Here is a 25,485-nt window from a genome sequence, read left to right on the forward strand (position 1 = left end):
ATTAATTATATATTTTTTTCTGCCACGTGTGTGAATAAGTAAAGTTATCTTTCCTACAGCCTTGTTTTCTGTCATGTGCTATAATGTTCTTTGTGATAAATATGCGACCCGGCAGTTATACGGCTACTGTCCATCATGGGCGCTAAACTGGGACTACAGGAAAAAGGCCATTATTCAAGAAATCTTGAGCTGCAATGCTGATATCGTAAGTCTTCAGGTAAGTCAGACAGAAGACAGTCGACCTAGCGTTGATAAAGCAAGGAGCAACTAGGAATACATTACACTGACACATTTGAAGTTTCAGCTTCAGTAGTTCTTAAAGTACTGCTTTTTTCTGTTATTAGTGAATCCTGGGAGTACTGCCTGCTTTGCTTTGCAGTGCTATGTTGCAAAATAGGCAGATGAGTTAAGCTGGGATTTTATGCATTTGCCATGACTGCTAAATACTCACCTTCCTCCTCCCTCCAACGTCCCTGCACTATTTTTGAATTGGGTGGCAAAGTTACTGAAATTCTGGCATGGTCAAGCTATAACTTTGCATTGCCGACCATGTTGCTAGAACAATTAAGGCACCATGTAAAAAGGACTGACTTGGTACACGATCATCTTGGGTTCTCAGTGCAACTCTCATAGTCACTCGTATGATCTTGAACATGTTACTTTCTGCCCAAGGGTCTGAAGTTATGATTTGTAAAGTTCTTCGACCTCTGTGGTTCTTGTTCCACATCAGTTCTAAGACATAAGGAAATACACATGCATAGAAGTATGTGTCTTTCATTCATTGTTCCTAAACAACAATGAATTGCCCTTGGTACCTAGTACCTGTAAAATGATGAGTAGCTGTTCCAGTTGGTTTCAGATAAATAGTGTTGAAAAGATGTTACTTTTTTTGTTGGTGGTGGTGGTGGGGAGATAGGCTCTTGCTCTGTCCCCCAGGCTGGAATGCAGTGGCGTGATCTCAACTCACTGCAGCCTCCGCCTCCTGGGTTCAAGCGATTCTCAGCCTCCCTAGTAGCTGGGATTACAGGCATGCACCACCATGCCCGGCTAATTTTTGTATTTTTAGTAGAGATGGGGTTTCGCCATGTTGGCCAGGCTTGGTCTGGAACTCCTGGGCTCTAGTGATCCGCCCGCCTCGGCCTCTCAAAGTGCTGGGATTACAGACATGAGCCACCATGCCCGGCCTGAAAAGATATTACATTCTTTAATCTGCAGACCAGTCCTTTGAAATTATTTCAAGCTCTCAAACTATACATAGAAGTTAATATGCAGACTAATTTTTGTCTTATGAAATAACTGCTGTTTACAATTTTTCAGGAGGTTGAAACGGAACAGTATTACAGTTTTTTTCTGGTAGAGCTGAAAGAACGTGGCTATAATGGATTCTTCAGTCCTAAGTCTAGAGCTAGGACAATGTCAGAACAAGAAAGGAAACATGTTGATGGCTGTGCAATATTCTTCAAGACAGAAAAGTAAGTCATCTTATTTTTAAAAAAGAACATTTTCTCAGCATTTGCAGGGTGGGGGCCAAGGGTGTGGAAATTAATTGGCAGATGAGAGAATGAGGCACTATATTATTACTCAAGAAAATAATAGTCTTTGACCTAGGGGATTTTTGTTTGTTTTTAATCATCAGAAATAACCTTGTTTTGGAGACATGCTTAAAGTACTGCTGTTTCTTCAGGTGTTTACTAGGGTTTAACTCCCAATTGTTAATTGAAATACCATGTAGTTAAAATTCCCTCTATGATGGTACAGGGATTCTTAAACCCATACTTTAGAAAAGAATTGTTTAAAAATTACAGGGTAGAATATTCCAACATAAAACTTAAACAGAAGATGACTACATTTTCTTCAGTTGTAAAAGTATTTCAAGTTGTTATTTGTATCAGTAACAGACTGAGAGCAACTTTAAATGGATGTGGGAACCTTGGTGCTAAACGTGGAGGATTTTCCATAATGTGATTTAAGTGCCGTTGTATCTGTTAAGGAAGTTTGGGAAAACTACGTTTCCCACAAAGCTAACCTCTTGGTATTCCCAACTCTGTGTGTGTGTGTGTGTGTTGTTTTTGTTTTAGATTTACTTTGGTTCAGAAACACACTGTTGAATTTAATCAGCTAGCCATGGCAAATTCTGAGGGGTCTGAAGCTATGCTGAACAGAGTCATGACAAAAGATAACATTGGGGTTGCAGTACTGCTAGAACTTCGGAAGGAATCGATTGAAATGCCGTGTGAGTGCCCTTCACTTCCTGTAAAATTGACCAGCTCTGACTAGACATCTTCAAAAGAATAGAAAACAGAAATTTCATTGTGTATTCATGGTCTTGTCTAACACCTGAAGAAACTCAGTGAGAAGTTGTCTTTCCTAAAATGTATCTCTTTTTCTCTACCACAAAGCTTAACATGAGAAAGCATTGCCCATTAAAGTTTTACAAGCCTTGAAAAGCATTAAAAAACCTTTTTTTTTGCTCCTAAGAATTTTTCATATAAAATAAATGTTGAAGTAAATATTAATTAAAATAACTGCCCAGGGGTAAGAACTCCATACACTTTTGTAATTTTTTGGCAGCAAGGATTTTCTGTAAGCTAACTTCTTTTCCTGATCTATTTAAAATAATCATTTTATTAGCTGGGTGTGGTGGTGGGCACCTGTAATCCCAGCTGCTCAGGAGGCTGAGGGAGAGAATTGCTTGAACCTGGAGGCAGAGGTTGCAGTGAGCCAAGATTGCCACACTGCACTCTAGCCTGGGTGACAGAGTTGAGACTCCTTCTCAAAAAATAAATAAATAAATAAATAAATAAAAATAAATAAAATAATAATTTAAAGGTCTTGAGTTTTGGATAAATGGACCACTTCAAATTGAAAGTATATTTCAAGTGCCCATTATGCTGGGAGCCAAAACTTGTGTCACTTGAGGAACAGTTGGAACTGGAGATATTTAATGTGAAGTGTAGAAAAAATGGAAATAGGACTTAACGATTGTCTTAAATCTAAGAAAGAGGGTTTAGATGTAATTTTGTGAGGCTTGATTTAGGACATCCAAACTAAGACCAAAGGTTTCAAGGAGACAGAATTTTAATAGGGCTATTTTTGTACAAGTAGTGAATGCCCTGTGCTGGAAGCACCAGCCCAGGTTTAGATGTGTATTTCTCGGGTTTGTTGTAGGGCACATTCAGTCATCCTGTGGGAATTTTAGGTGTCTTTTCTGTTCTGGGACTCTGAGAGATTATTTGCTTTCAGACGCTGTTAAGAATATATGGGCTGATGGGCGGGTTTTGTCTCTCTCTTTGTTTCGTTTTTATCTAATGTAGCTGGAAAGCCACATCTTGGAACAGAAAAACAACTTATTCTTGTGGCTAATGCCCACATGCATTGGGACCCTGAATACTCTGATGTGAAGTTGGTACAAACTATGATGTTCCTCTCAGAAGTGAAGAACATTATTGATAAAGCCTCTCGCAACCTCAAATCCAGTGTTTTGGGAGAATTTGGAACTATTCCGCTTGTGTTATGTGCAGATCTTAATTCTTTGCCAGACTCTGGTAAGAAAATAATGTGATTTTATGTAGAATTTTTTTTTAACATAAAATGATTTAGTAATGTTTTGTTTCTGATCATTCCAAATTAAGTCCAAATAAAAATTCAGTTTGTAGTAGCAGCTATCAGCAGGTTTTAAACGTCATGTTGAGGTGGAGGGGCCATTTTGAAGATGAAACGATATTATGGAAACTTGAGGAGAAGGATGTTAATCATCTTGAATAAACACATAAGCAATAACGTGAAATAACTCTTTAAAGAACGTGTGTAGTTCCATTTTATTACCCCCAAGTCAGAGATAATTACGGTTATTAAGACAGCCTCTTTGGAATTCCAGCATGTGGTAATATAATCATAGTTTAAATTTGAGTTAAAATTATAGAATCTCAATTTTGCATGTATTTATAACTTGATTAGAAAAATATACCTCAGGTGGAAAATGAGCTCCTTTATTTGCACACATATCAGTCAAGCGATTTTAACAAAGAGCAAGGATCTTGATTTTTATTAAAATGTAGAATACAGAAAGCCCGATCTGGAACGCTCTTTCCGTGGATAGTATACAATAAACAATAGCCCTTGTAATAACAAACTGTTTCTTTCTTTTCGTGTTTCAACTCATTTATACCCACAGGAATACTTTTCCTTGGACTTGAATGTATGCATGAACACCCACACATGCACATTTGGAAGCACATTATTGACATCACAATAGATAGGGCCATTAGGAAGAAAGAAACTGGCTGGGTGCCGTGGCTCACACCTGTAATCCCAGCACTTTGGGGGGCCCAGGTGGGCAGATCACTTGAGGCCAGCAGTTCGAGACCAACCTGGCCAACATGGTGAAACCCCATCTGTACTGAAAATACAAAAATTAGCCAGGCGTGTTGGTGCACGCCTGTAATCCCAGCTACTCGGGAGGCTGAGGCACAAGAATGACTTGAACCCCAGAGGCAGAAGTTGCAGGGAGCCAAGATTGTACTACTGCATTCCAGCCTGGGTGACAGAGCGAGACTATAAATAATAATAATATAATAATAATAAAAGAGAAAGAAACAAATTGAGTTAAAATTCTATTTCAGGGAAAATCAAAGCTATCTGAAATCTGTAATTATTTCATCTCATCAAGTTATCTGGGCATTACTGCTCCTGAAGCAGTTGAGTAGTAGTAGTCTCTGACAATTTCTCTACATGCTTTCTACTTTCAGTGTAGCTACAAGGTATCTGAGGGGTAAAGAGAAAATCTGGTCAAACATTAATATCCAAGACCCATTTCAGCATTGAGAAATATAGTATTATAATAGCAGGCAGGTCAGAAAATGTCCAGCCTTGCTAATTTGTGAATAAAATGTAAATGAAAGTATATTTTCATAGCCAATCTTATGCTTAGTAAATTGGGAAAATACTTCACCAGGGATGTGGACGTTTGCTCTGTAACTAGCTGGTGGTATTCTCTTCCATAGTTGGCAGTATTATAAAATGGCACATTCAGTCCTAATCTTGGGATTTTATACCAAGTAAATAATTGAGCGTAAGCCAAAAGTCTGCATACTAAGATGCTGATTGTGGTGTTACCTTTAGTTCTTTGTAAAAAGTGGAAACGACCTGCATTTTACAAAATAAGTAACCAGTCAATATTATCCACCAGCCCAATTGCGTTGTGCAGTAATTGGGAAGACACACGTTCATAAAGCAAAGTATAAACGATTCAGTATCCTGTGATGGCAACTGTGTAAAAATAGATCTGGGCAAGTCCTGGCAAATGTGAAAGGAAACATTTTGGAACGTGGGAATATGTGTAGTTTAAAACTTCTTACTATTGCGTGATCTTTTAAAAGTACTTTTTGTTTATATTTGACAATAAAAAAATGTGTCTTCGTTGTAGGTGTTGTAGAATATTTGAGCACAGGTGGAGTAGAAACAAATCACAAAGACTTTAAGGAGTTGAGGTATAACGAGAGTCTCACAAACTTCAGCTGTCATGGGAAGAATGGGACCACCAATGGAAGGATCACGCATGGTTTCAAGTTACAGAGTGCCTATGAGAGTGGCCTGATGCCTTACACGAATTACACATTTGATTTCAAGGTGTGTCTTGAGACTGATAAGTTTTTCAAACCTCTATTTGACTGGCAAGTGTTCTGGTGCATCATTATGTCTTTAAAACTGTGGATATGTGTTCAGACTGGAATGAAGCAATCTTGAATTCATTGACAGCAATATTCTTTGTTTTTTGTTTGAGACAAGGTCTCACTCTGTTACCCAGGCTGGAGTGCAGTGGCACAATGACGTCTCACTGCAGCTTCAACCATGCGGGCTCAAACGATCCTCTCACCTCAGCCTCCCTAGTAGCTGGGACTACAGGCGCCTACTACCACGTCTGGCTAATTCTTGTATTTTTTGTAGAGATGGGGTCTCACTATGCCCAGGCTGATCTTGAACTCCTGGCCTCAAGTGATTCTTCCACCTCAGCCTCCCAACGTGCTGGGATTACAGGCGTGAACCACTGTGCTCAGCCAATAATATTCTTTTATTACTCTTCTTTAGAAGTCCATGTGATCGGTGTCACATCCTTACTTTGTAGATGTTCTAATAATTTTCAGGATAAGAAGTCACATGAAATAATCTGTAAAATTCCTAAGTTGACTTTTTCACCTTTTGGGGACAATTATGTTTCTTATATTCTCATTACTAAATAGCTAGATATGCAGCACCATAATTATCTAATTTGGGTGGCATTTGGGGTAAGATGTTCCTTCTCTTACATTTTAATTTAACTGAAAATAAACTCTTTTGCATGCCAGAATGTGATTTATGTTAGCCATTTTTAAGTGTTTCTAGGATACATCTTTCTCCCCCCCTAGAGACAGTCTTGCTCTGTTGCCCAGACTGGAGTGCAGTGGCGTGATCTCAGCTGACTGCAACCTCCACCTCCGAGGTTCAAGTGATTCTCATACCTCAGCCTCCCAAGTAGCTGGGATTACAGGCATGCGCCACCTCACCCGGCTAATTTTTGTATTTTTAGTAGAGATGGAGTTTCACCATGTTGGCCAGGCTGGTCTTGAACTCCTGGCCTCAAGTGATCCACCCACCTTGGCCTCCCAAAGTGCTGAGATTACAGGCATGAGCCACCGCACCTGGTCAGACTTTCACCATTTTTAACATTAGTGATTGTTTAGGGCTGTCACTTTCTTGTGTTCAAGTGTCCTTTTTCTAAAAAGAGATGTGGTCTCACTCATTTTGCCCAGGCTGAAGTACAGTGATGTGATGATAACACACTGCAGCCGCAAACTCCTGGGCTCAGGCAACCCTCCTGCCTCAGCCTCCCCACTAACTTGGACTACAGGTGTCCGCCACCATACCCAGATCATTTTTTTTGGTAATTTTTTGTAAAGACAAGGTCTTGCTATATTGCCCAGCCCGGTCTTGAACCCCTGGCCTCAAGCAATCCTCCTGCCTTAGCCTCCCAAAGTGCTGGGATTATAGACGGGAGCTACCGCATCTGGCTCAGCTGCCCTTTTAAACTACTTTTTGCATTTCTGCTTTCTTAAAAATTTCTTAACTCCCAGCTTTCTATTTCTAAGCTGCTGGAAAAGTAATCATTTAGATTAGATTGTCAGAGTGTAAATAAGAGTTTAGATAGTATCTCCGGAGCTCTTGCACCTTAGAGCATAGAAAGTAAACCCCTGTTTATCCTCAGGTGCCCCTTCCTTTCAGATTCTTCAGGAGACATTGAAGAGAAGGAATGGGTAGCAGTCAAAGAGTGGGAAAGCTTAGCGTTTTCTTTATCTTTCTGTTGCTGATACAGTGGCAGGAAGAAGACACTTGAATGTGCTTTAGTACATTTGGCCAAGAGCATGTGGAGGAGAGGAGCAGAACCATTAGATGGGAACAGTTTATTAGATGCCATGGCGGGGTGCTGCTGAGAAAGGGGGGTCAGGTAGAGACGGTCCTGCCCTTGTGGAGCTGAGGTGTGATGAGAGAGACAAGTCTCAACCACACAAATGAGTAGATAATTACACCTTGAGATGGCCATTAGCAAGGGAAGTGACTCCGTGGTGGGAGCTAGGGTAGTAAGTAGGTAGGAGCAGGCTTCAGGAAGGTCTTTGGAAAGCAATTGAACCTGACATTGAGAGATTAAGAAGGAATTGACCTCATAACAAGTAGAAGAAAGTGTTCCAGACAGAATGGTGAAGGGGGGCAGTGTGTGTGTGTGTGTGTGTGTGTGTGTCCATCCGTCCATCCGTCCTGGGGCAGGAAAGAACTTGGTACCTATAGGTTCCCCTCACATCCTCACCCCTTTCTCATTGCAAAGGCTAGTGTGGCAGCAGGGAAAGTGGCACAAATTAAGCTAGGAAAGAGAAGCAAAGGCTGCATCCTGAAAGGCCTTTTAGGTCTTGTTAAAGATCCAGATAAGAAGAATGCTTCATTCTGCTAGATTTGACGTTTTGCAAGGGGACCATTTGGTGTATGTAGTACAGACCTCATCCTACAAGCTAGTAAGTTTCACTTGTTTTGTTCTGTTCACTAAACATGACAGTAAAGACATGTCTTGAAAGCACTGAGGATTTTAGTGTTGTCTTACATGGTGCATATCTTTTTTTCTGTTGTTTTTCAGGGTATAATCGACTACATTTTCTATTCTAAACCTCAGCTGAACACCTTAGGCATCCTGGGCCCTCTGGACCACCACTGGCTGGTTGAGAATAACATCAGTGGCTGCCCGCACCCCCTCATCCCCTCTGACCACTTCTCACTTTTTGCACAACTGGAGCTCTTACTGCCTTTCCTGCCCCAAGTCAACGGCATCCACCTTCCTGGCAGGAGGTAGTCGAGCACCTTCAGAGGACAGCCTTGATTCACTTGTAAACTTGTGAAAATCTGAACATAGGGGAGTGAGGTATGGCCACTGAGGATTTTTGTTTGCTTAAGAATGATTTGGATTTTCAATCTGATTATTTGATAAGGATATAGTATGAAAGCCAGGTGCTAGCAACAGACAAATTCTGAGCCCAATATGCTTTATACTGCTAGACAGGGATTGGTGTGTTTGCACCTATCTTTAATTTGTTATAAGAAATTTTCCTATTTCTTCTATCCAATATAATATTTTCATGCCTTGAAATAGGAAAATGTTTGAACAGCATATTCTCTTTGCACAGAAATCTGTAGCACTACTTTTTTGAGGCCAGTAGTAACATCCAGAGACCATTCTTCCATACTTTACTCCCTCCTTTTTCAGACTTGTTTGTAAAATATAGAATCTGAATTTAGCCTTTATGATTGTATATGATCCACAGAAGACCTGATTTATGAAATTTTGTACTAAAAAAAAATCATTTGGAAATGATTGTATTGTAAACTGAGACTAAATTTTTTTTTAAACCTGTTTCATGTGTTATAAAGGCCAGCTTGTAAAAGAAGCTGCAACAGACTTTCTCTGCTCATGATTTGCACTCTTAGGGTTTTGTTAGCCCTTTTGTACTACTTTGTTTTTAAATTGAGAACATGGTTCTTTACATATAAATCTGTTTCAACCTTAGGATGTTTTCAGACCAGAGGCAACTTATTCATGAATTTTTATGAAAACTATCTACTAGGACAGATAAGCTGAACAGTGATGATCTGTAGACATTTATGGACTGAATGTAATGGTTGATATATGTACATTCTGATATTTTTAAATCTTTAACTTTTTTAAGTTAAAAAACTGCAGCTGCTTAGGTACAGCTTCTTAACTCTTTTTGAGACACTTCCTGTCCTATCTCCACTGTGCCTGCCTAAATTTGTTCTCACCAAGCACTGCCTGTGCATGCAGAGAAAATCTGTGCATCCTCTTTTATATTTTTAAAATACTGTTTAACATTTGTGAGAATTTTATGAAAATGCTTTTGTATGAGCTGTGGCTTTTTCCCATTGTGAAGCATTGAATATCACATTTTGGAACATGTTATAGGGTGAGTCCCTGGATCTTTGCTCACCAGATCCAAGCACTGCTTCTCGGTGTCATTGCAGTGTGCTGCTTGTCACCCAGAATACTACTATCATGTGAATTCTTTTTGTTGTCAGTGTATTCCTTAGTCTTTTTGTTGTTGTTGTTGTTGTTTTAATCATTCCTTTTTTAAGAAGAAGTAATTTTCCATTTATGAAGCAGTATGAATTAGATGTATTTTTAAAACAGGTCCCTAAGACAATTCTTCAGATCATTTTTAAAATGACTAAGTCATTTTAGTATGTCAAGCAAGATAAAAATTACATCATACCATCTATTTTGCCCGTAGTGTGCCATTTAGAGATGAAAACCAGCTTTAACTCTGCAAAGTGAACGTGTACATGGTCTGTTCTCATTTATTCATTCTTCTCTCAAAAGTCAAATGAATTCAGAGGGAGCTTGGTCAAACTGCTTTTGTTTCAACTGCAGGCAGGGGAGCAAAAGGACGCCATGTGAGCATTAGGAAAAAAAATATTGACTCTTACTAACAATTTTTATACGGAGAATGAGTCATTTTGGAAATGATCCTTTTTTTTTTTTTTTTCCTTTTAGAAAATTATCCAAAAGGTTTTGATGTTGAATCTTTGTCTTGGACCTGTTTTTTCCTTTGAGGGTTTTTTGTTTTTTGTTTTTTCTAGGATTTCATTGTGATGTTTTGGTTTTGTTTTTTGTTTTTTGTTTAAGTTGTGCTGACACCAAACACATCCAGTTTATAATCAGTACATTGGAAAGCTGGTATTGATGTAGAACCAGTGCATAACTTTTTACGGGGTTTTGTTATTGGTTTTTTTGTAAAGTGTGAATAAAAGGTATGTTTACTCATTTTTCCTGAACACTGTGTTGGTAATGTGCATCATGACAATTTCCAGTGAAGGTGAGCTGGAGCTGGTTGGACTAATGAGACTGAGGAAGCAGCTTTTCCTACAATCTGCATTATGTAATCACAGGTCCAGAGAGCTTTATGGAAGCGGGAGAGGAGGAGCACTTACTCATGTTGTATTTGTTAATGGAGGATGTCATCTTTTCATAGATGCTGGAACTAGAGTGCACTTGTTAGATGCTAAAGGTTTGAGCTTTACACAAAATGTATTCATCTGTATTTGTTATTGTCTACAATATATTTGAATTTGGGGCGGCATATTAAGATATAATGACATGTTATGTCTTGAAAATACTTGTTTTGCCTCTTCCAGGCATTCTGCATTCTGTGGGTCAGTTTGAACAGCTTCTCCACCTTATTTGGACAGTGATAAATTGAACCAAGAGTGTAGATTTACAAGTGTAACCTTCAAAAGAGGAAGAAATATTTGGGGTCTATAGGGAATGAACAGTCACACCAAAATAGACTATGATGCTTTTGTTAAGAAAGGTTTCATGTTTTAGATATTTTCCGTGTCCTAAATAATTTTCAGTAATCTATACTCCCTAAAATGCAATAAAAACTAGTATGTTTTCACGGTGTATATTTTTTTTCAAAAATTCTGTAACAAATATATTTAATGTGTTGCCATAATGTAATTTCAGTATTTTTGCTGGATAAATCCATTTTAGAAATGTTTTACAAAAAGTTTAGGGCATGTTTTCTGTTTTAAAGATCAGAAGTTTGAAGGCACTCAAGTCCTTGTTGCAAATCTCTTGAAGTACAGCTTTACCATATTCGTGGTAATTATTTATACTTTGAGAATTTAAATATTGTTCGTCAAATTAACTTATGGCATAATTTAAGCTAAAGTTGTAGAAATGAATTGTTGAGTGCAACTTTAATAGTCCCAAAGATAGGCAGAGAACATCTCCAAAAATGTGTGTTTGTGTGTGTGTGTGTGTGTGTGTGTGTTTGTGTGTGTGTGTGTGTGTGTGTGTGTTTGTGTGTTTGTGATTTAGTGACAACCAGGAAAACTTACTTGGGGTTATTAGCACTTTCAAACTTAGGGACATTATTAAATTGGATGGAATGCACTTCTAAATGTTTAAATTAAAATTTCAAAGCTCTTTCGAGATTCAGGTTCTCAATAATAATATTCAAGTTTTAGAGTTTCACTTTGTACTGTTTAAATTTATGGAACTAGTTTCCATACTGACTTCTAAGGTTTTGGGGTCATATATAAGGACTAAAGCCAAGCTAGGCAAAACAATTACAGCATTGTTTTTTTAGTAAAGCTATCAGAATATCCAGTACAAATGTTGCAGATAATTCCAAGAACTCCTTTAGCAGATGTTCTTCACCATTCATAAACAGTATTTTAAGATGTTCACTTTGCTCTTCTTTTTGGTTACATAAATTTTAGTAACTGGTATGTTGAAGTAGTGTCTAAAATAAAGTATCTAGTCTTTATTCACAGTACATTATATCGTGTAATGCACTGGACTAACTCTTGTTTACCATTCATGTAACAAAACCCAGCACATTATCTGCACTATAAGCTCGAAGAATGTCACATCCGCCCAGGCAGCTCTTTGATGAGGGTGATGGGAACTGAATAAACCATACGGACTGGCGGTAACAAGGGCTTTTACTGTTCTGTTCAGTGGAACCTTCTTGGTCAAATTGTAATTAGCTAGTATTATATTTATATACAGGGTCTTTTTTCTTTACTGATGTATTTTCCTACTCATAGCCAACCAATAAATTCAGTATCTGTTTCAAATATTTTAGAAGTGTAATTTGTATAGCTGTAGTACTGAGGTTTGAGGAAAAATAAATGTTAATCAGCAGACCACGTATTTAAAATTCTGAATCTTCTGGGACAGGGTTGTAACTCACCCTTCCAAAGGGAAGAGTGCAGGGGGACAGGACCATGATATGGGGAAATGGTGTAAACTAATGTATTTCTTTATTGGCTGTTATTCTGTATAACACTCATATCTTTGCCAAAGTTCAATTTTATATTTAGGCAACTGATGGTCCTTTTGCATTTAGGATTTTCGTTGTTGTTACCTTATACCTCATGATATAAGAAATGGGCTCATGTGTCTTCCGTCTTTTGGAAGGAGGTTGACATATTTTAAATAAATACTTTTAAATACAGTAGCAAGCATTGTGTTGGGGTTATAATAATTCATTAAATGTTTTACTTGTTGCATGTATTTTGTTGTATGTGTAAACTCTAAAAACATGTGACTTCCTGAGTCTTCAGATGTCAGCTTACAATTGAGAAAACAACATGAGTTCCTTTGCTTTTAGAAACTACTTCTATAGCAGATGTAAATTTTTATGTACACGTGGGAAAAATCATGCAAAATCTGGACAGTTTAGATAAAATGAATATTTCCTTTGATCTCCAGTTTTTAAAGTAGGTATGTTCTACTTAATCCTTAATACAGTGATGCACATTAGGGGGATGTATGCTGAGAAATGCATCCTTAGGTCATTTTGCCATTGTGTGAACATCAGATTGTATTTACACAAACCTAAATGGTGTAGCCTATTACACATCTAGGCTGTGTGCTTAGCCTGTTGCTTCTAGGCTAGAAACCTGTACAGCATGTTACTGTATTGAACACTGTAAGCAGTTGTAAGACAATGGTAAATATTTGTGTATCTAAACATGGAAAAGACAGAATAGGTTGGGCGCGGTGGCTCACACCTGTAATCCCAGCACTTTGGGAGGCTGAGGCAGGCAGATCATGAGGTCAGGAGATGGAGACCATCCTGGCTAACACAGTGAAACCCCGTCTCTACTAAAAGTACAAAAAATTAGCCGAGCATGGTGGCGGGCGCCTGTAGTCCCAGCTAGTTGGGAGGCTGAGGCAGGAGAATGGTGTGAACCCGAGAGGTGGAGGTTGCAGTGAGCCGAGATCGCGCCACTGCACTCCAGCCTGGGTGACAGAGCAAGACTGTCTCAAAAAAAAAAATAATAAACTTTTACATATACTATAAAGATAATTTTAACATGAGTGGTTATATGTTAGAAGAAACTTGTAGAAGGTAGTTTTCTACTAGAATTTTAGGATAATTTGAGAAATGTTTTTGTAAGTAAATTTCCCCTGAATAGTATTTTAAATAGATTGTTACATAAATGAGTCTAACCAGCTAGTCTATAGCTAGGGGTTGGAAGGACTGCTGGATTGCAAAGTAGTTTGAAAACCAGTTTCTACGGTTTTAGCACATTTAACATTTTTAATCAAATGAACAAGGAAATGTCAGTTTTCTCATTTTCTTTGAATCACAAACTTTAGATCACTCTAATGTACCCAAAAGCTATTAAATGAGTTTGGGTCTGTTACAAGAAATTTTGTTTGCTCTAGCAAGTGCGACCTGAGGCAGGCTTCAAGAGCTTTATTTGCTGGATACCTTCCAGCTTACCAGCAAAGTGAATCTAAGCTGCTGGGCTTACAGAGTTACCCACTAGTAAGTTGCCTAAGCTTGCTTAAAATTGAGAGATTTACAATTGTCAGACTCTGTGCTTAGTTTGGAAATAAAGATTTATAGGCATAATCCTTGACTTCCAAGTTGTTCGTTGACCTTAAATCTAGTGCATTGGGTGCTGAAGATGTAATAGGTATGGAGGAAGAAACTTGGGCCACTGTGAAGGTTGCTGTAGCAGCGCTGTGCAGGATTCATGAAAAGGGGAGACGAATACTTGGTGTCAGACTAGTTAGCTGGTTTCTGGTGTGGTCCTTGACAGCTAAGCTGAGGAGGGCTTGCAGAGCAGTAAGCCTAGAAAGGAAAGGGAATTTTGAAATGTTTAGGAAAGGGAAGTAATAATCTCAATTCCTGCCTCATGTGTGGATGAAAAGATGGATAAATGAGTTTTGTCCAGTCATTGCTTTCATTATGTAAACCCTGACTCATAAATCTATGTCTGCCACCAAGGCCCCCATTTTTCCTTTACCCATCTGACAAAAGTATTTAGTTGAAGAATCTTGTTTCTCAAGCTGGATTTTACTTCATTCCCCATTATCATTTATTCAGATTTTAGTCTGCAAGAGAAATCCATTGTGCCCCTACTAAACAGCTAGTAGTTCCAGAAAATGATAAAAGGTAGCATTTGATGCTAAATTAATTCTTTTAGCCTGTTTCCCTTCGGCTTTTTCTATTACTGAAAATAGTTTACATGTAGAAAGACTGCCTTTCTGAGGTTGCTGGTAAGACCAAGCATTGGGAGGTATTTAAGTAGAGCAGCATACAAACAGCGAAGGGAGGGATCCAAGAATTCTCAGCTCTACGAAGCTCCCCTGTTGCAAAGGACTCACACTGTGCGTTGTTCAGTGTGGTGGCCTCTAGCCATGTGTGGCTTTTGAGCATTTGAAATATGGCTGTTGTGACTGGTACTGAAAAATATTTTTTTTTGTTAAGCAAAACAATGATTTTTATAGGATCACATTTATCTTTTAATTGTTGCATTGTGTAAGATAGAGAGCCATTGCCTTGCTTGTTTGTATTACACATAAACACATTGCCAGATGATATCAAAGAATTGACTTCATTCTAACAGTATTTTACTACTAACCAATGTAACATTATAGTGTGTTTATCTAAATGTTACATGCAGTTACTGTGCCTATGTAAATCCTAATTAGTTAAAGTGAGATGTATGTTCATATTTTTCTAGTTTAAAAAATATACACGGGGCCAGGCACGGTCGCTCACACCTGTAATCCCAGCACTTTGGGAGGCCGAGGTGGGTGGATCACGAGATCAGGAGATCGAGACCATCCTGCCCAACATGGTGAAACCCCGTCTCTACTAAAAATACAAAAATTAGCCAGGAGTGGTGGTGGGTGCCTGTAGTCCCAGCTGCTCAAGAGGCTGAGGCAAGAGAATCAACGTGAACCTGAGAGGCAGAGGTTGCAGTGAGCCAGTACCGTGCCAATGCACTCCAGACGGGCAACAGAGGGAGACTCCATCTCAAATACATATATATATGTGTGTGTGTGTGTGTGTATATATATACACGCACATATATGTACCTGTATACACACATATATACACATGTACACATATATATACACAAATATATATACATACAAGTTATTAAATTTAAAATAGGTGGCTCAAGCCTGTAATCCCAGCACTTTGGGAGGCCGAGGCGGGTGGATCTCCTGAGGTCAGCAGTTTGAGACCAGCCTGGCCAACATGGTGAAACCCCGTCTCTACTAAAAATACAAAAATTAGCCCAGCGTGCTGGCAGGCGCCTGTAATCCCAGCTACTCAGGAGGCTGAGGCAGGAGAATTGCTTGAATCCGTGAGGTGGAGGTTGCAGTGAGCCAGGACCGTGCTACTGCATTCCAGCCTGGGCGACAAGAGCGAGACTCAAAAAAAAAAAAAGAGTTTAAAAATCATGTATTTGCTAATGATTATTTGCTGAATTGTGAAGGAGTTTTAATGATTCATTGTTCTGTTGATTCCAATTTAAGATTCTTTTGCAACAAAAGGAATGCTAACGTATGCAATAATCTAAAGCAAAAAGTATCAGTCTGTGGTGCACATTTTCTCACCAATGTCACACTGAATATGAATGAACTAAAGTTGAAGCTCCAAGGAAAGCAAAAGCTTATTTGTGATGTTCACAGACAGGTACAAGAATTTATGTTGAAATCGAAACTTTATAATGCAAATCAAGAACATGGCTTTGACACATTTTCTAACATTTAAAATTTTAATTGTAATTTAACATTTTATAAATTGCAAAAACCACAAGTAAAATTTGAAGAACGCTGTTGATACATAGATAAATTTAGAGTAGCTGCCAAGCGTGGTGGCTCACATCTGTAATCCCAGCACTCGGGGAGGCCAAGGCAGAAGGACTGCTCGAGGTTGGGAGTTTAAGACCAGCCTGAGCAATACAGGGAGACCCTGTCTCAAAAAAATAAAATTTAGAGCTTTTTAAATTATGCATTACTCCTTTGAATTTGATGTTCATATTCTAGAGTCAGTGCAAGTATTCATGAGTACTTAGAAACAAATACTTTTGCTACAAAGTTCAATAGATTCTTGTAAAACAGAAATAGCAGGTTTGTTGATGTGGGTCCAAAAATTTTTTTAAATGATTTTGGGGATTTGATTCAGTTATAGAACAAGTGTAATTGGTGCAACTTTGGAATGTGAATCAATTTTTAAGATTCAACTATATGATATTTATAGGAGATGCACTTAAGATGTAAAGGTTACAAATAGGCTGAGAGTACAAGGATGGAATAAGATGTCATGCAAACAGGAACTATAAAAATTGGAGCTATCCTAATGTCAGACAAAATAGACTAGGAAACAAAAAATGTTCCTAGAGATAAAGAAGGATATATCTTATAATGATAAACAACAGCAAACAACAAAGCCCCAAACTACAGGAAGCAAAAGCTGACAGAATGGAAAGGAGAAATCGACAATTCAGCAATAATAAATGGAAATTTCAGTACCTTTCTCTCAATAGAACAACTAGGCAGAAATCGATGTTAATAGGAAACACCAACTGAACCTGATAGAGAAGTAAAACATTACCAGAATATACATTTCTCCCAGGTGTACACAGAATAATAGAAAAACAGGAGAGGGCTAGGCATGGTAGCTCACGCCTATAATCCCAGCACTTTGGGAGGCCGACGCGGGCGGATCACAAGGTCAGGAGCTGGAGACCAGCCTGGGCAACATGGTGAAACCCCGTCTCTACTAAAAATAGAAAAATTAACTGGTCGTGGTGGTGCACGCCTGTAGTCCCAACTACTCAGGAAGCTGAGGCAGGAGAATTGCTTGAACCCGGGAGGCAGAGGTTGCCGTGAGCCGAGATCGCGCCACTGCACTCCATCCTGGCAAGAGAGGGACACTTTGTCTCAGAAAAACAAAACAGAGAATCAAAGACTGATTCTTTGGAAAGATCAGCAAAATTGATGAGCCTTTAAAGAGACTGAACAAAAAGCTACTTGAATTACTAAAATCAGGAATGAAAGGGAGACATTACTACCAACCTTTATAGAATAAAAAGGATTATTATGGGATGCTATGGACAATTGTATGCCAATGAATTAGACAATGTAGATGACATGGATAGATTCCTAGAAAGACACTACCAAAACTGACTCAAGAAGAAATAGAAAATCTGAATAGATGTACAACAATAAAGAGATTGAACTAGTAATGAAAAAAACGACAAAATGAAAAGCATAGGCCCTGATGGCTTCACTGGTGAATCCTGTCAAGTATTTAAGTTGATACCAATTCCTCACAAACTTCAAAAAGTAGAAGAGGGAACACTTTTTAACTCATTCTATGAGGTCAGTATTACCCTGATATCAAAACCAGACAAAGATATCTCAAAGAAAACTACATACCAATCACTTTTAAATATAGATCCAAAAGTCCTCAAAAACATACTAGCAAAATAGGATTCAGCAATATATAAAAAAGGATTTTGCACCATGACCAAGTGGGATTTATCCAATTATGTAATGTATTGTATCAGTAGAACAAAGGACAAAAGCGTAGGATCATTTGACAAAACTTACTCTCCAAAAACGAACAAACAAAAACGAGAACTTCTTCAAGCTGGTAAGAGGCATTTACAAAGAACCTACAGTTAATATGATACGTAATGATGAAAGACTAAGGCTTTCCCCCAAAAAAGCATGGAATTCATGTTCTTGGATTGAAGGATAATATTAAGATGACAATACTCCCTAAATTGATCTACAGATTCAATGCAGTCTCTATCAGAATCCCAGCTGACTTTTTGTTTGTTGCAGAAATTGACAATCTAATCTTTAAAGTCATATGGAAATCCAAGGGACCTCCAAAATAGCCAAACAGTCTTGAAGAGGGTCAAAGTTGAAGGACTAAAACATCTTGATTTTAAAACTAATTACAAAGCTGCAGTAATCAAGACAGTGTGGTTCTAGCATAAGGATAGCACATTGGTCAATAGAATTGAATTTAAAGCCCAAGAAATAAACCTTTACATTTCTGGTCAATTGATTTGTGACAAACATGCCAAGATATCTCAGTAGGGGAAAGTGTAGCATCTTCATTGAATAGTGCTGGGACAGCTGAATTCAGGCGTATTTTGGAGATATTGTGGGCTTTGTTTCTGGCCACTGCAGTAAAGCAAGTCGTTAACTTTTTGGTTTCTCAGTGCATGTAAAAGTTGTTTACACGATAGTATAGTCTATTCAGTATGCAATAGCATTATATCTTAAGGAACATGCCTTAATTTTAAAATATTTTATCGCCTAAAAATCTGAGCCTTCAGTGAGTCATAATCGTTTTGCTGGTAGAGGATCTTGTCTCAGTGTTGACAGCTGCTGACTGATCAGGGTGGTGGTTGCAGAAAGTTGGGGTGGCTGTGGCAATTTCTTAAAATAAGACAATAAAGTTTGCAGCATTGACTCTCCCTTTCACAAAAGATTTCTCTTATGTTGCATGCAATGTTGTTTGATAGAATTTTACCCACAGTAGAACTTCTTTCAAAATTGGAGTTAATCCCCTCAAAACCGGCTGCTGCTTTATCAACTAAGTTTATGTGCTCTTTTAAAACTACATCCTATGTGATCATTTCAGTGAGGTTCACAGCCTCTTCACCAGGAGGAGATTCCATCTCAATAAACCACTTTCTTTGCTCATCCATAAGAAGTAACTCCTCACCCGTTCAAGTTTTATCATGGGGTTGCAGCCATTCAGTCACATCTTCAGTCAGGCTTCACTTCTAACTCAAGTTCTCTTGTTATTTCTCCCACATCTGCAGTTTGCTACCTGAAGCCTTGAACCCCTCGGTTATCCATTAGGCTGGAATCAACTTCTTCCAAACTCCTGTTAATGCTGGGGTGTTTTTTTTTTTTTGCGGGGGGGGGGGAGGAGATGGGACAGGGGCTTGCTTTGTCACCCAGAGAAGGAGTCTCACTCTGTCACCCAGGCTAGAGTGCAGTGGTACAATCACAGCTCGCTGCAGCCTCGACTTTCTGGGCTCAAGCATCCCTCTCACCTAAGCCTCCCAAGTAGCTGGGACTGCAGACGTGCGCCACCACACCCAGCTAATTTTTAAAATTTTCTGTAGAGACAAAGACTTACCTTGTTGCCCAGGGTGATCCTGAACTCCTGGGCTCAAGGGATCCTCCTGCCTTGACCTCCCAAAGTGCTGGGATTAGCCACTGTGCCAGCCATGAATTTAAAAAAAAAAAAAAAAAAAAGCTGGGTGCAGTGGCTCACACCTATAGTAGCAGCTACTTGGGAGGCTGAGGTGGGAGGATCGCCTGAGCCCAGGAGTTCAAGGCTGCAGTGAGCTGTGATCACATCACTACACTCCAGCCTGGGTGACAGAGTGAGACTCCACGTCTAAAAATATCAGGCATTTACAATTATACTTCCAAGTGTGATCTTGAGCCTTAAGGTCTTACTTACTCTTACATCATCAGCATCTTCTTTTAACTTGGCCGGAAATCTGACTTCAATGACACTAACCTAATTATGCATCTGAGTTATCACAGAAGATGCACAGAATGGCCTCAGTATAGCAATACCACCAGTAAGAGAAGTTTAAAATTATTTTCACAGTTCCTCTTGTCCGTGGGGTGGACCCACCCCAGGGCGTAGAATTCAATTACTACATTTTTACATTACTTAGAATAGTTCCTTGGTGGGTAGGCCCCTGCTTAGAAACCAAGTTAAGTTTCTTTCTTTTCCTAACTTCAATTTTTAGAGGCTGCTTTAAAGAATTTGTGTTTGGTCTTTTGTGACAATATAAAATATTTTTAAAATAGTAACCATTTTAAAACATTCCATCCTTGGGCTGGGCGCCATGGGTCATGCCTGTAGTCCCAGCACTTTGGGCATTCTTGCCTTTGAGGGGTCAGCTTCAGTTGTCTTATACATCCCTGCTGAAGCATGTATACCTTTTCCCTGTGATATACAAACCCTGGGTCTGGGAGTTGACGGTGTGGGGATGCACCGCCTCAAGGCCATCCGAGACATGGCTTCTGTTTTTAAGTTTCCATTAAATGTTTCTTTGTGAGAAACTGGACTTGTCAGACTCTTTCTTCGACCCCTTAGCTCCCTTGGTCTTTGGGGGCAGGTCTGCATATACCTGCTTACTGAAGAACGGTATGTTTGGGACCAGCACCTCCAGGATTATGATGGTCTGTCTTCCAGGAATCTACAGGAGTAAGGAAGCTAGACGTTGCAGCTGGTCTTGGAACTTCAACTGGTGTTCGCAGTTTCCCTTTTTTACTAAGCACTTTGCTTTCCCCCCGTTGTTTTCCTGGAAAGATTCCAGGGGTGGAGGGTAGCAGGGCCATCTTGGGATGGGGTCCTTCGTCTAGTACCGCATAGTACCACAGCCCACCGCACCATCAGTTCCAATAACCTCCTGTAGCCTACCATGTTCCCATAATGATTTACTTGGATGTTTTAATCCAGTTGGTTAAGGAATTGTTAGCAGACAACCTGCAAAAAGCCTGGATATGTAATACTGGGGGAGGTGGGCCTGGGGTCATGTTGAGGTCGGTGTCCCCATGACCTTGTGATTCTCACTCTTGGTTCACTGTCATCCAGACCAAAGCCTTCCCCACCCCATGAAGATTCACAACCCTTCATGGCCTTGGGGGCAATGCGTTGATAAGATTTCATGGAATCTGAATCCAGGTGACTTCTTCCCTGTTGTGGTTTGACTGTGAACTCATCAAAATGGCTAACATTTTTATTTTATTGTATTATTTATGTATTTTGAGATGGCGTATCTCTCTGCTGACCAGGCTGGAGTGCAGTGGTACAGTCACGGCTCACTGCAGCCTGACCTCTCTGGCTCAAGTGAACCTCAGCCTCCCGAGTAGCTGGGATTACAGGCACACGCCACCATGCCTGGATAACTTTGGTACTTTTTTTTTTTAGATGGAGTCTTGCTCTGTCACCAGCCTGGAGTGCAGTGACACGATCTTGGCTCACTGCAACCTCTGCCTCCCCAGTTCAAGCGATTCTCCTGCCTCTGCCTCCTGACTAGTTGGGACTACAGGTGCGTGCCACCACGCCCAGCTAATTTTTGTATTTTTGGTAGAGACAAGGTTTCACCATGTTGGCCAGGATGGTCTCGATCTCTTGACATCGTGACCTGCCCTCCTCAACCTCCCAAAGTGCTGGGATTACAGGCGTGAGCCACCGCGCCGGCCAATTTTTGTATTTTTTGTTGAGATGGAGTTTCCTCATGTTGCCCAGGCCAGTTTCAAACTCCTGGACTCAAGCGATCCACCTGCCTTGGCTTCTCAAAGTGCTAGGGTTACAGACATGCGCCACTGTGCCCAACCAAAAAATTTTAAAAATCTCTTGTGGATATTCATGATGGGGGGAAGCCTTGCCCAAGCCACCTGAGGCAGAGTTATTCATCCCAGCAAGGAAGTTAACTGGGAGGCTTCCCCTGAAATGGACACCGATGTCTGGGTTCCCTGGGCACCTTCCCACCAACACTAGATCAGTTGACAAAAGGTGGTCTCTCTGCTAGAGTAGAAGGAATCAAAGCCTCTAGGTTATTTGAACAAAACCAGCAGAAACCGCAGGGAAAACAAGCCCACAGCGGATTTCCTGAAGCCCTCATTCCTCCCCCATTCCGAGGAAGAAATCTACAAGTATAGAGGGAAAAAATAAAAACTTTCAAATTTTAGCAACAAATGGCTTTGGTGCGTTTGCATTCTCGCCAGTCTTCAAGGAGTAGATAATTTTTATGCTTCATAAACAGTTATAGAGCACAACAGGAAGAAAGACCTGCCAGTTTTGTTTCCAAATCCAGTTTACCTCTGATACTGGCCCCATCTCTGTCACCTTTCACTGCTGGGTCTATGCCACCTGCAGACTCTCGCACCCTCTCTCTCCCTCTCTCACACAGCACCCCTCACAAAATCTGGGACTTGGCACTCTCGGTCCCCCACAGGGATCAGCATTTGGGTGAGAAAATACCAGGCTCGAGCTGCTCTTAACCACGTTTATTGAGAGGGGCCGGGGGAAGGGGATGGACGGTCCACCTCGCGGCGGGGTTTTCAGCCCTCGCGGGTGGGCAGCGTCTTGTCCTCAGGTGTGGCTGCTCCAGTCTCGGCTCAGCCAAACATTGTCAGGGCCCCCTGGAAAGCAGAAGCCGAGCTTGAGTGCCCCCAACCCTGCCACCAAGAACTCAGGCGAGGGCGCGGCAGCGGCCGGCTCTGTCGGGAGTGGGAGCGGAGCGGTTCCGCTGGCGTCTCCGGGGGACGCGCACCCGCGCGGGGCCACCTCCGCCTTCCCCGGCCCTGCAGCTCGGATGCGCCCCACCCAGTTCCCACCGGGAGACCCAGGCTTCTCCCAGGGACAGGGCTTGGAGGGGCAGGACAGGAAACAGCCCTGACGTAGGGCCGGGACACCTCTGGTGCAATTTTGAGGCTGGCCGGGAAGGGACGCCAGCGCAGGAAGGGCACCCGGGGTGCCCACTTTACCAGCAGGGCCCTCAGGGCCTTCACGGCCTCCATGGCCTCGGGACCCAGCTCAGCCACACACTTCTGGGAGCCCTCTATGAGGTGGTTCACGGGGATGCCCAGGCTGCTCAGCAGGAGCTTCAGCCGGTTGAGGGTGCCGAGGGGGTTTGCCAGGGTCCCGGCCCCGGCCTCCGCCGCCGACTCCAGCGCAGCGACAGGCTGGGTCCCATGCTTGGCCGAGCCCACTAAGAAAGCAGCAGCTGCAAGCGAACAGGGAGGGGTCACCGCCTGCGCGCAGGGGTCCCCAGAAGGCAGGCCCAGGACGCGCCCCCGCGGGAGGCGCCCAGGAACCGTCGCGCCCTGCCCGGCTCCCCGACCGCCCTCTCCCTCCTGCGCCGAGGCCTGCCGGGTGCGAGCCCACGGGACACAGGCGGGTCTGGGGAGGCGGCCCCGCCAGGAGACGCTGCAGGGTCACCGGAGTGGCCTGAGGGTGGCGGAAGGACCGGTGAACTCTGTGCAGGCTCCAGGATAGGCCCCCAAAGGAGGGGACACTCGCGCTGCGCCTTGCAGGATGAGGGGACGGTCTCCAGACAGGGGACAGACGGCTGTCCCCAGGCCAGGGGCGGCCTCTGTCCTGGCCCGAGGCTGGAGACAGCCCTGAGAGGAGGGAGGCCGCGGGCTGCAGGCGCGGGGCCCCGGGATGGGCAGCGGGGTGGCGGAGCCCTCTGGGCGCTGGGCGAGGCTGGAAGGACCTGGGATCCACGATCCGCGCAGGCAGGGGCGGGGGCGCAGCGGGCGCCGAGGCCTCAGGCCCCACCGTGCGGGCCAGGAGCCCAGGGCGCTCACCGGAGCTGCAGGACAGGGCCACGCAGAGCCCCAGGAGGGCGGCGGCGAGCTTCATGGCGCAGGGGCTCGGGGCGCGCTGGGGACCTGCGGCTGCCGGGCAAGGCCACGAGGCTTCATATACCCCGTCCTCGCCCCTCCGGGGCCGGCCTCGCCCATGCTCCTGAGAAAGCCCTACCCGCTCCGCTCATGGCCGTGCCCTGGCCAACTTCCTGCTGCGGCCGGCGGGCCCTGGGAAGCCCGTGCCCCCTTCCCTGCCCGGGCCTCGAGGACTTCCTCTTGGCAGGGGCTGGGGCCCAGAGCTGGGTCTTCTGAGAGCAGGCAGGCCTGGCCTTTGTCTCCGCGAGGCCCACCCCGGCCCGCACCTTCGCTTTGCGGTCTGACCCCATGGGCCTCACTGCAGGGCTGGGCCCAGGTGAGGGGGAGGTTCCCTCGCGCCAGAGCAGGGGCGGGGACGGCGCAGGTCCATGGTCTCTGCCTCTGATCCCAGACTGTGGCGATGTCAGGCAATGACATCGCCTGGGGAAGCCGAGGTGGAGGCGCCAGAGACGATCAGGCCTCACTCCTGGCCACCTCCCTGGCCGGGCCACAGGCAGCCATAGTGCAAAGAGAAAGAACTGGGGCGTTTTTCTGTCTTCGAAACTAGCCTCGAAGCCAGTGGATGGGGCTGGTTTGTTCCAGAGTTTCTCTAAATGTCCTCACTCGTCTGTCAGCTGCAGAAGTATGACAGATGGAGAGCAAAACACATTTTGAAAACTTTTGCAAATGATACATACATTAATTTGCTTTTAGTCCTTGTTTTCCCTCCTTTTTTTGACCCCAGGCATCGAGCATTGAGTGACTCACTTTTTGGTTCATGGCTGATCTCAGCATTGGTTGCTGCAAAGTCTCTCTTTTCTTTTGTGAAGTGTAGCTGGCATGCGTGGGAAACAGGCTCCTGGGTGGGAGGGCCTGACTCTTCAGGCAGTGTCTTGGAATTCCTTCGCCATGGCTGATAGCGCGTCTTAGCCCTCAGCCACCCCGAGCTACTGCGGCCTCCTCCGCACTTGCAGACAGTTGTGCCTTGCTCACTGTCGTGGCCAGGCGCACGCAGTCACTTTGTTTCTGTTCACTTACACTTTCCTTGACTATTTTGTTTGGGGGATTTTTGCATTATAAATCTGGAGTTTGGTTGTGTTGTGTTTTGTTGGTTATCATGGAAGCAATTTTAATGGGAAATACATTTTCTTTTTTAAAAACATTTTGAAGTTAATTACTTTTTTGGTGGTGGTAAAGACACTGTCTTGCCACGTTGCCCAGGCTGGTCTCGAACTCCTGAGCTCAAGCAATCCTCCCACCTCAGACTCCCAAGTAGCTGGGACTAGAGTGTGAGCCACCACACTCGGCGGATTTTGATTTTGTTTTTTGTTTGTTTGTTTTTTAAGACAGTCTCACTCTGTCGCCCAGGCTGGAGTGTAGTGAGAGGATCTTGGTTCACTGCAGCCTCCACCTCCCAGGCTCAAGCAATTCTCCCACCTCAGCCTCCCAAGCAGCTGGGGCTACAGGTGTGCACCACGTCCAGCTAATTTTGTTTATTTTTTGTAGAGACAAAGTCTCACTATGTTGCCCAGACTGGTCTTGAACTCCTAGCCTCAAGTGATACTCTTGTCTCAGCCTCCCAAAGCGCTGGGATTACAGGTGTGAGCCACCACACCTGGCTTGATTTATTTTTATTTTTTGTAGAGATGGGGTCTCACTACATTGACTAAGCTGGTCTCAAA

The 25,485-nt window shown here is 42.4% G+C and overlaps 2 protein-coding genes across 11 annotated transcripts in view; one reads left to right on the forward strand and one right to left on the reverse strand.

Moving 5' to 3' along the window:
* Positions 1-12,177, forward strand: part of CNOT6 (CCR4-NOT transcription complex subunit 6) — an 81,914-nt gene extending 69,737 nt beyond the window's left edge. For 7 of the 8 annotated variants that reach the window (XM_063665408.1, XM_063665407.1, XM_063665410.1 and 4 more), the window contains 6 exons: positions 60-217; positions 1,318-1,472; positions 2,079-2,233; positions 3,315-3,545; positions 5,426-5,628; positions 8,159-12,177. In XM_063665408.1, the coding sequence (XP_063521478.1) occupies positions 60-217; positions 1,318-1,472; positions 2,079-2,233; positions 3,315-3,545; positions 5,426-5,628; positions 8,159-8,371 (1,115 nt within the window). In that variant the 3' untranslated portion in view covers positions 8,372-12,177. The remainder of the gene's footprint in view (positions 1-59; positions 218-1,317; positions 1,473-2,078; positions 2,234-3,314; positions 3,546-5,425; positions 5,629-8,158) is intronic. The other variant, XM_063665411.1, reaches the window with a different exon arrangement.
* A 10,231-nt stretch (positions 12,178-22,408) lies between these two features.
* Positions 22,409-24,634, reverse strand: SCGB3A1 (secretoglobin family 3A member 1). 3 transcript variants are annotated; one of them, XM_054486947.1, is made up of 4 exons: positions 24,572-24,634; positions 23,729-24,438; positions 22,904-23,142; positions 22,409-22,558 (listed from the first exon to the last, which is right to left on the reverse strand). In XM_054486947.1, the coding sequence occupies exons 2-4, from the start codon at positions 23,781-23,783 to the stop codon at positions 22,535-22,537; spliced, it is 318 nt and encodes a 105-aa protein (XP_054342922.1). In that variant the 5' UTR covers positions 23,784-24,438; positions 24,572-24,634; the 3' UTR covers positions 22,409-22,534. The 3 variants fall into 3 exon arrangements, with proteins under 3 accessions (XP_054342922.1, XP_054342921.1, XP_054342920.1); XM_054486946.1 differs by having other exon boundaries at positions 22,410-22,558; positions 23,904-24,438; positions 24,572-24,620; XM_054486945.1 differs by having other exon boundaries at positions 22,410-23,142.
* Positions 24,635-25,485: the final 851 nt, after the last annotated feature.

This window comes from Pongo pygmaeus, chromosome 4 (assembly GCF_028885625.2).
Source record: "Pongo pygmaeus isolate AG05252 chromosome 4, NHGRI_mPonPyg2-v2.0_pri, whole genome shotgun sequence".
Classification (NCBI taxonomy): Eukaryota; Metazoa; Chordata; class Mammalia; order Primates; family Hominidae; genus Pongo; species Pongo pygmaeus.

What these genes read in the sequence shown, in the direction of transcription:
- SCGB3A1 (XM_054486945.1), bottom strand. Translation starts at nt 23,783, where the DNA reads ATGAAGCTCGCCGCCGCCCTCCTGGGGCTCTGCGTGGCCCTGTCCTGC. An exon ending in GGCCCTGTCCTGCAGCTCCG is followed by an intron (nt 23,143 to 23,728) that starts GTGAGCGCCCTG and finishes GTTCGCTTGCAG; the next exon opens with CTGCTGCTTTCTTAGTGGGC.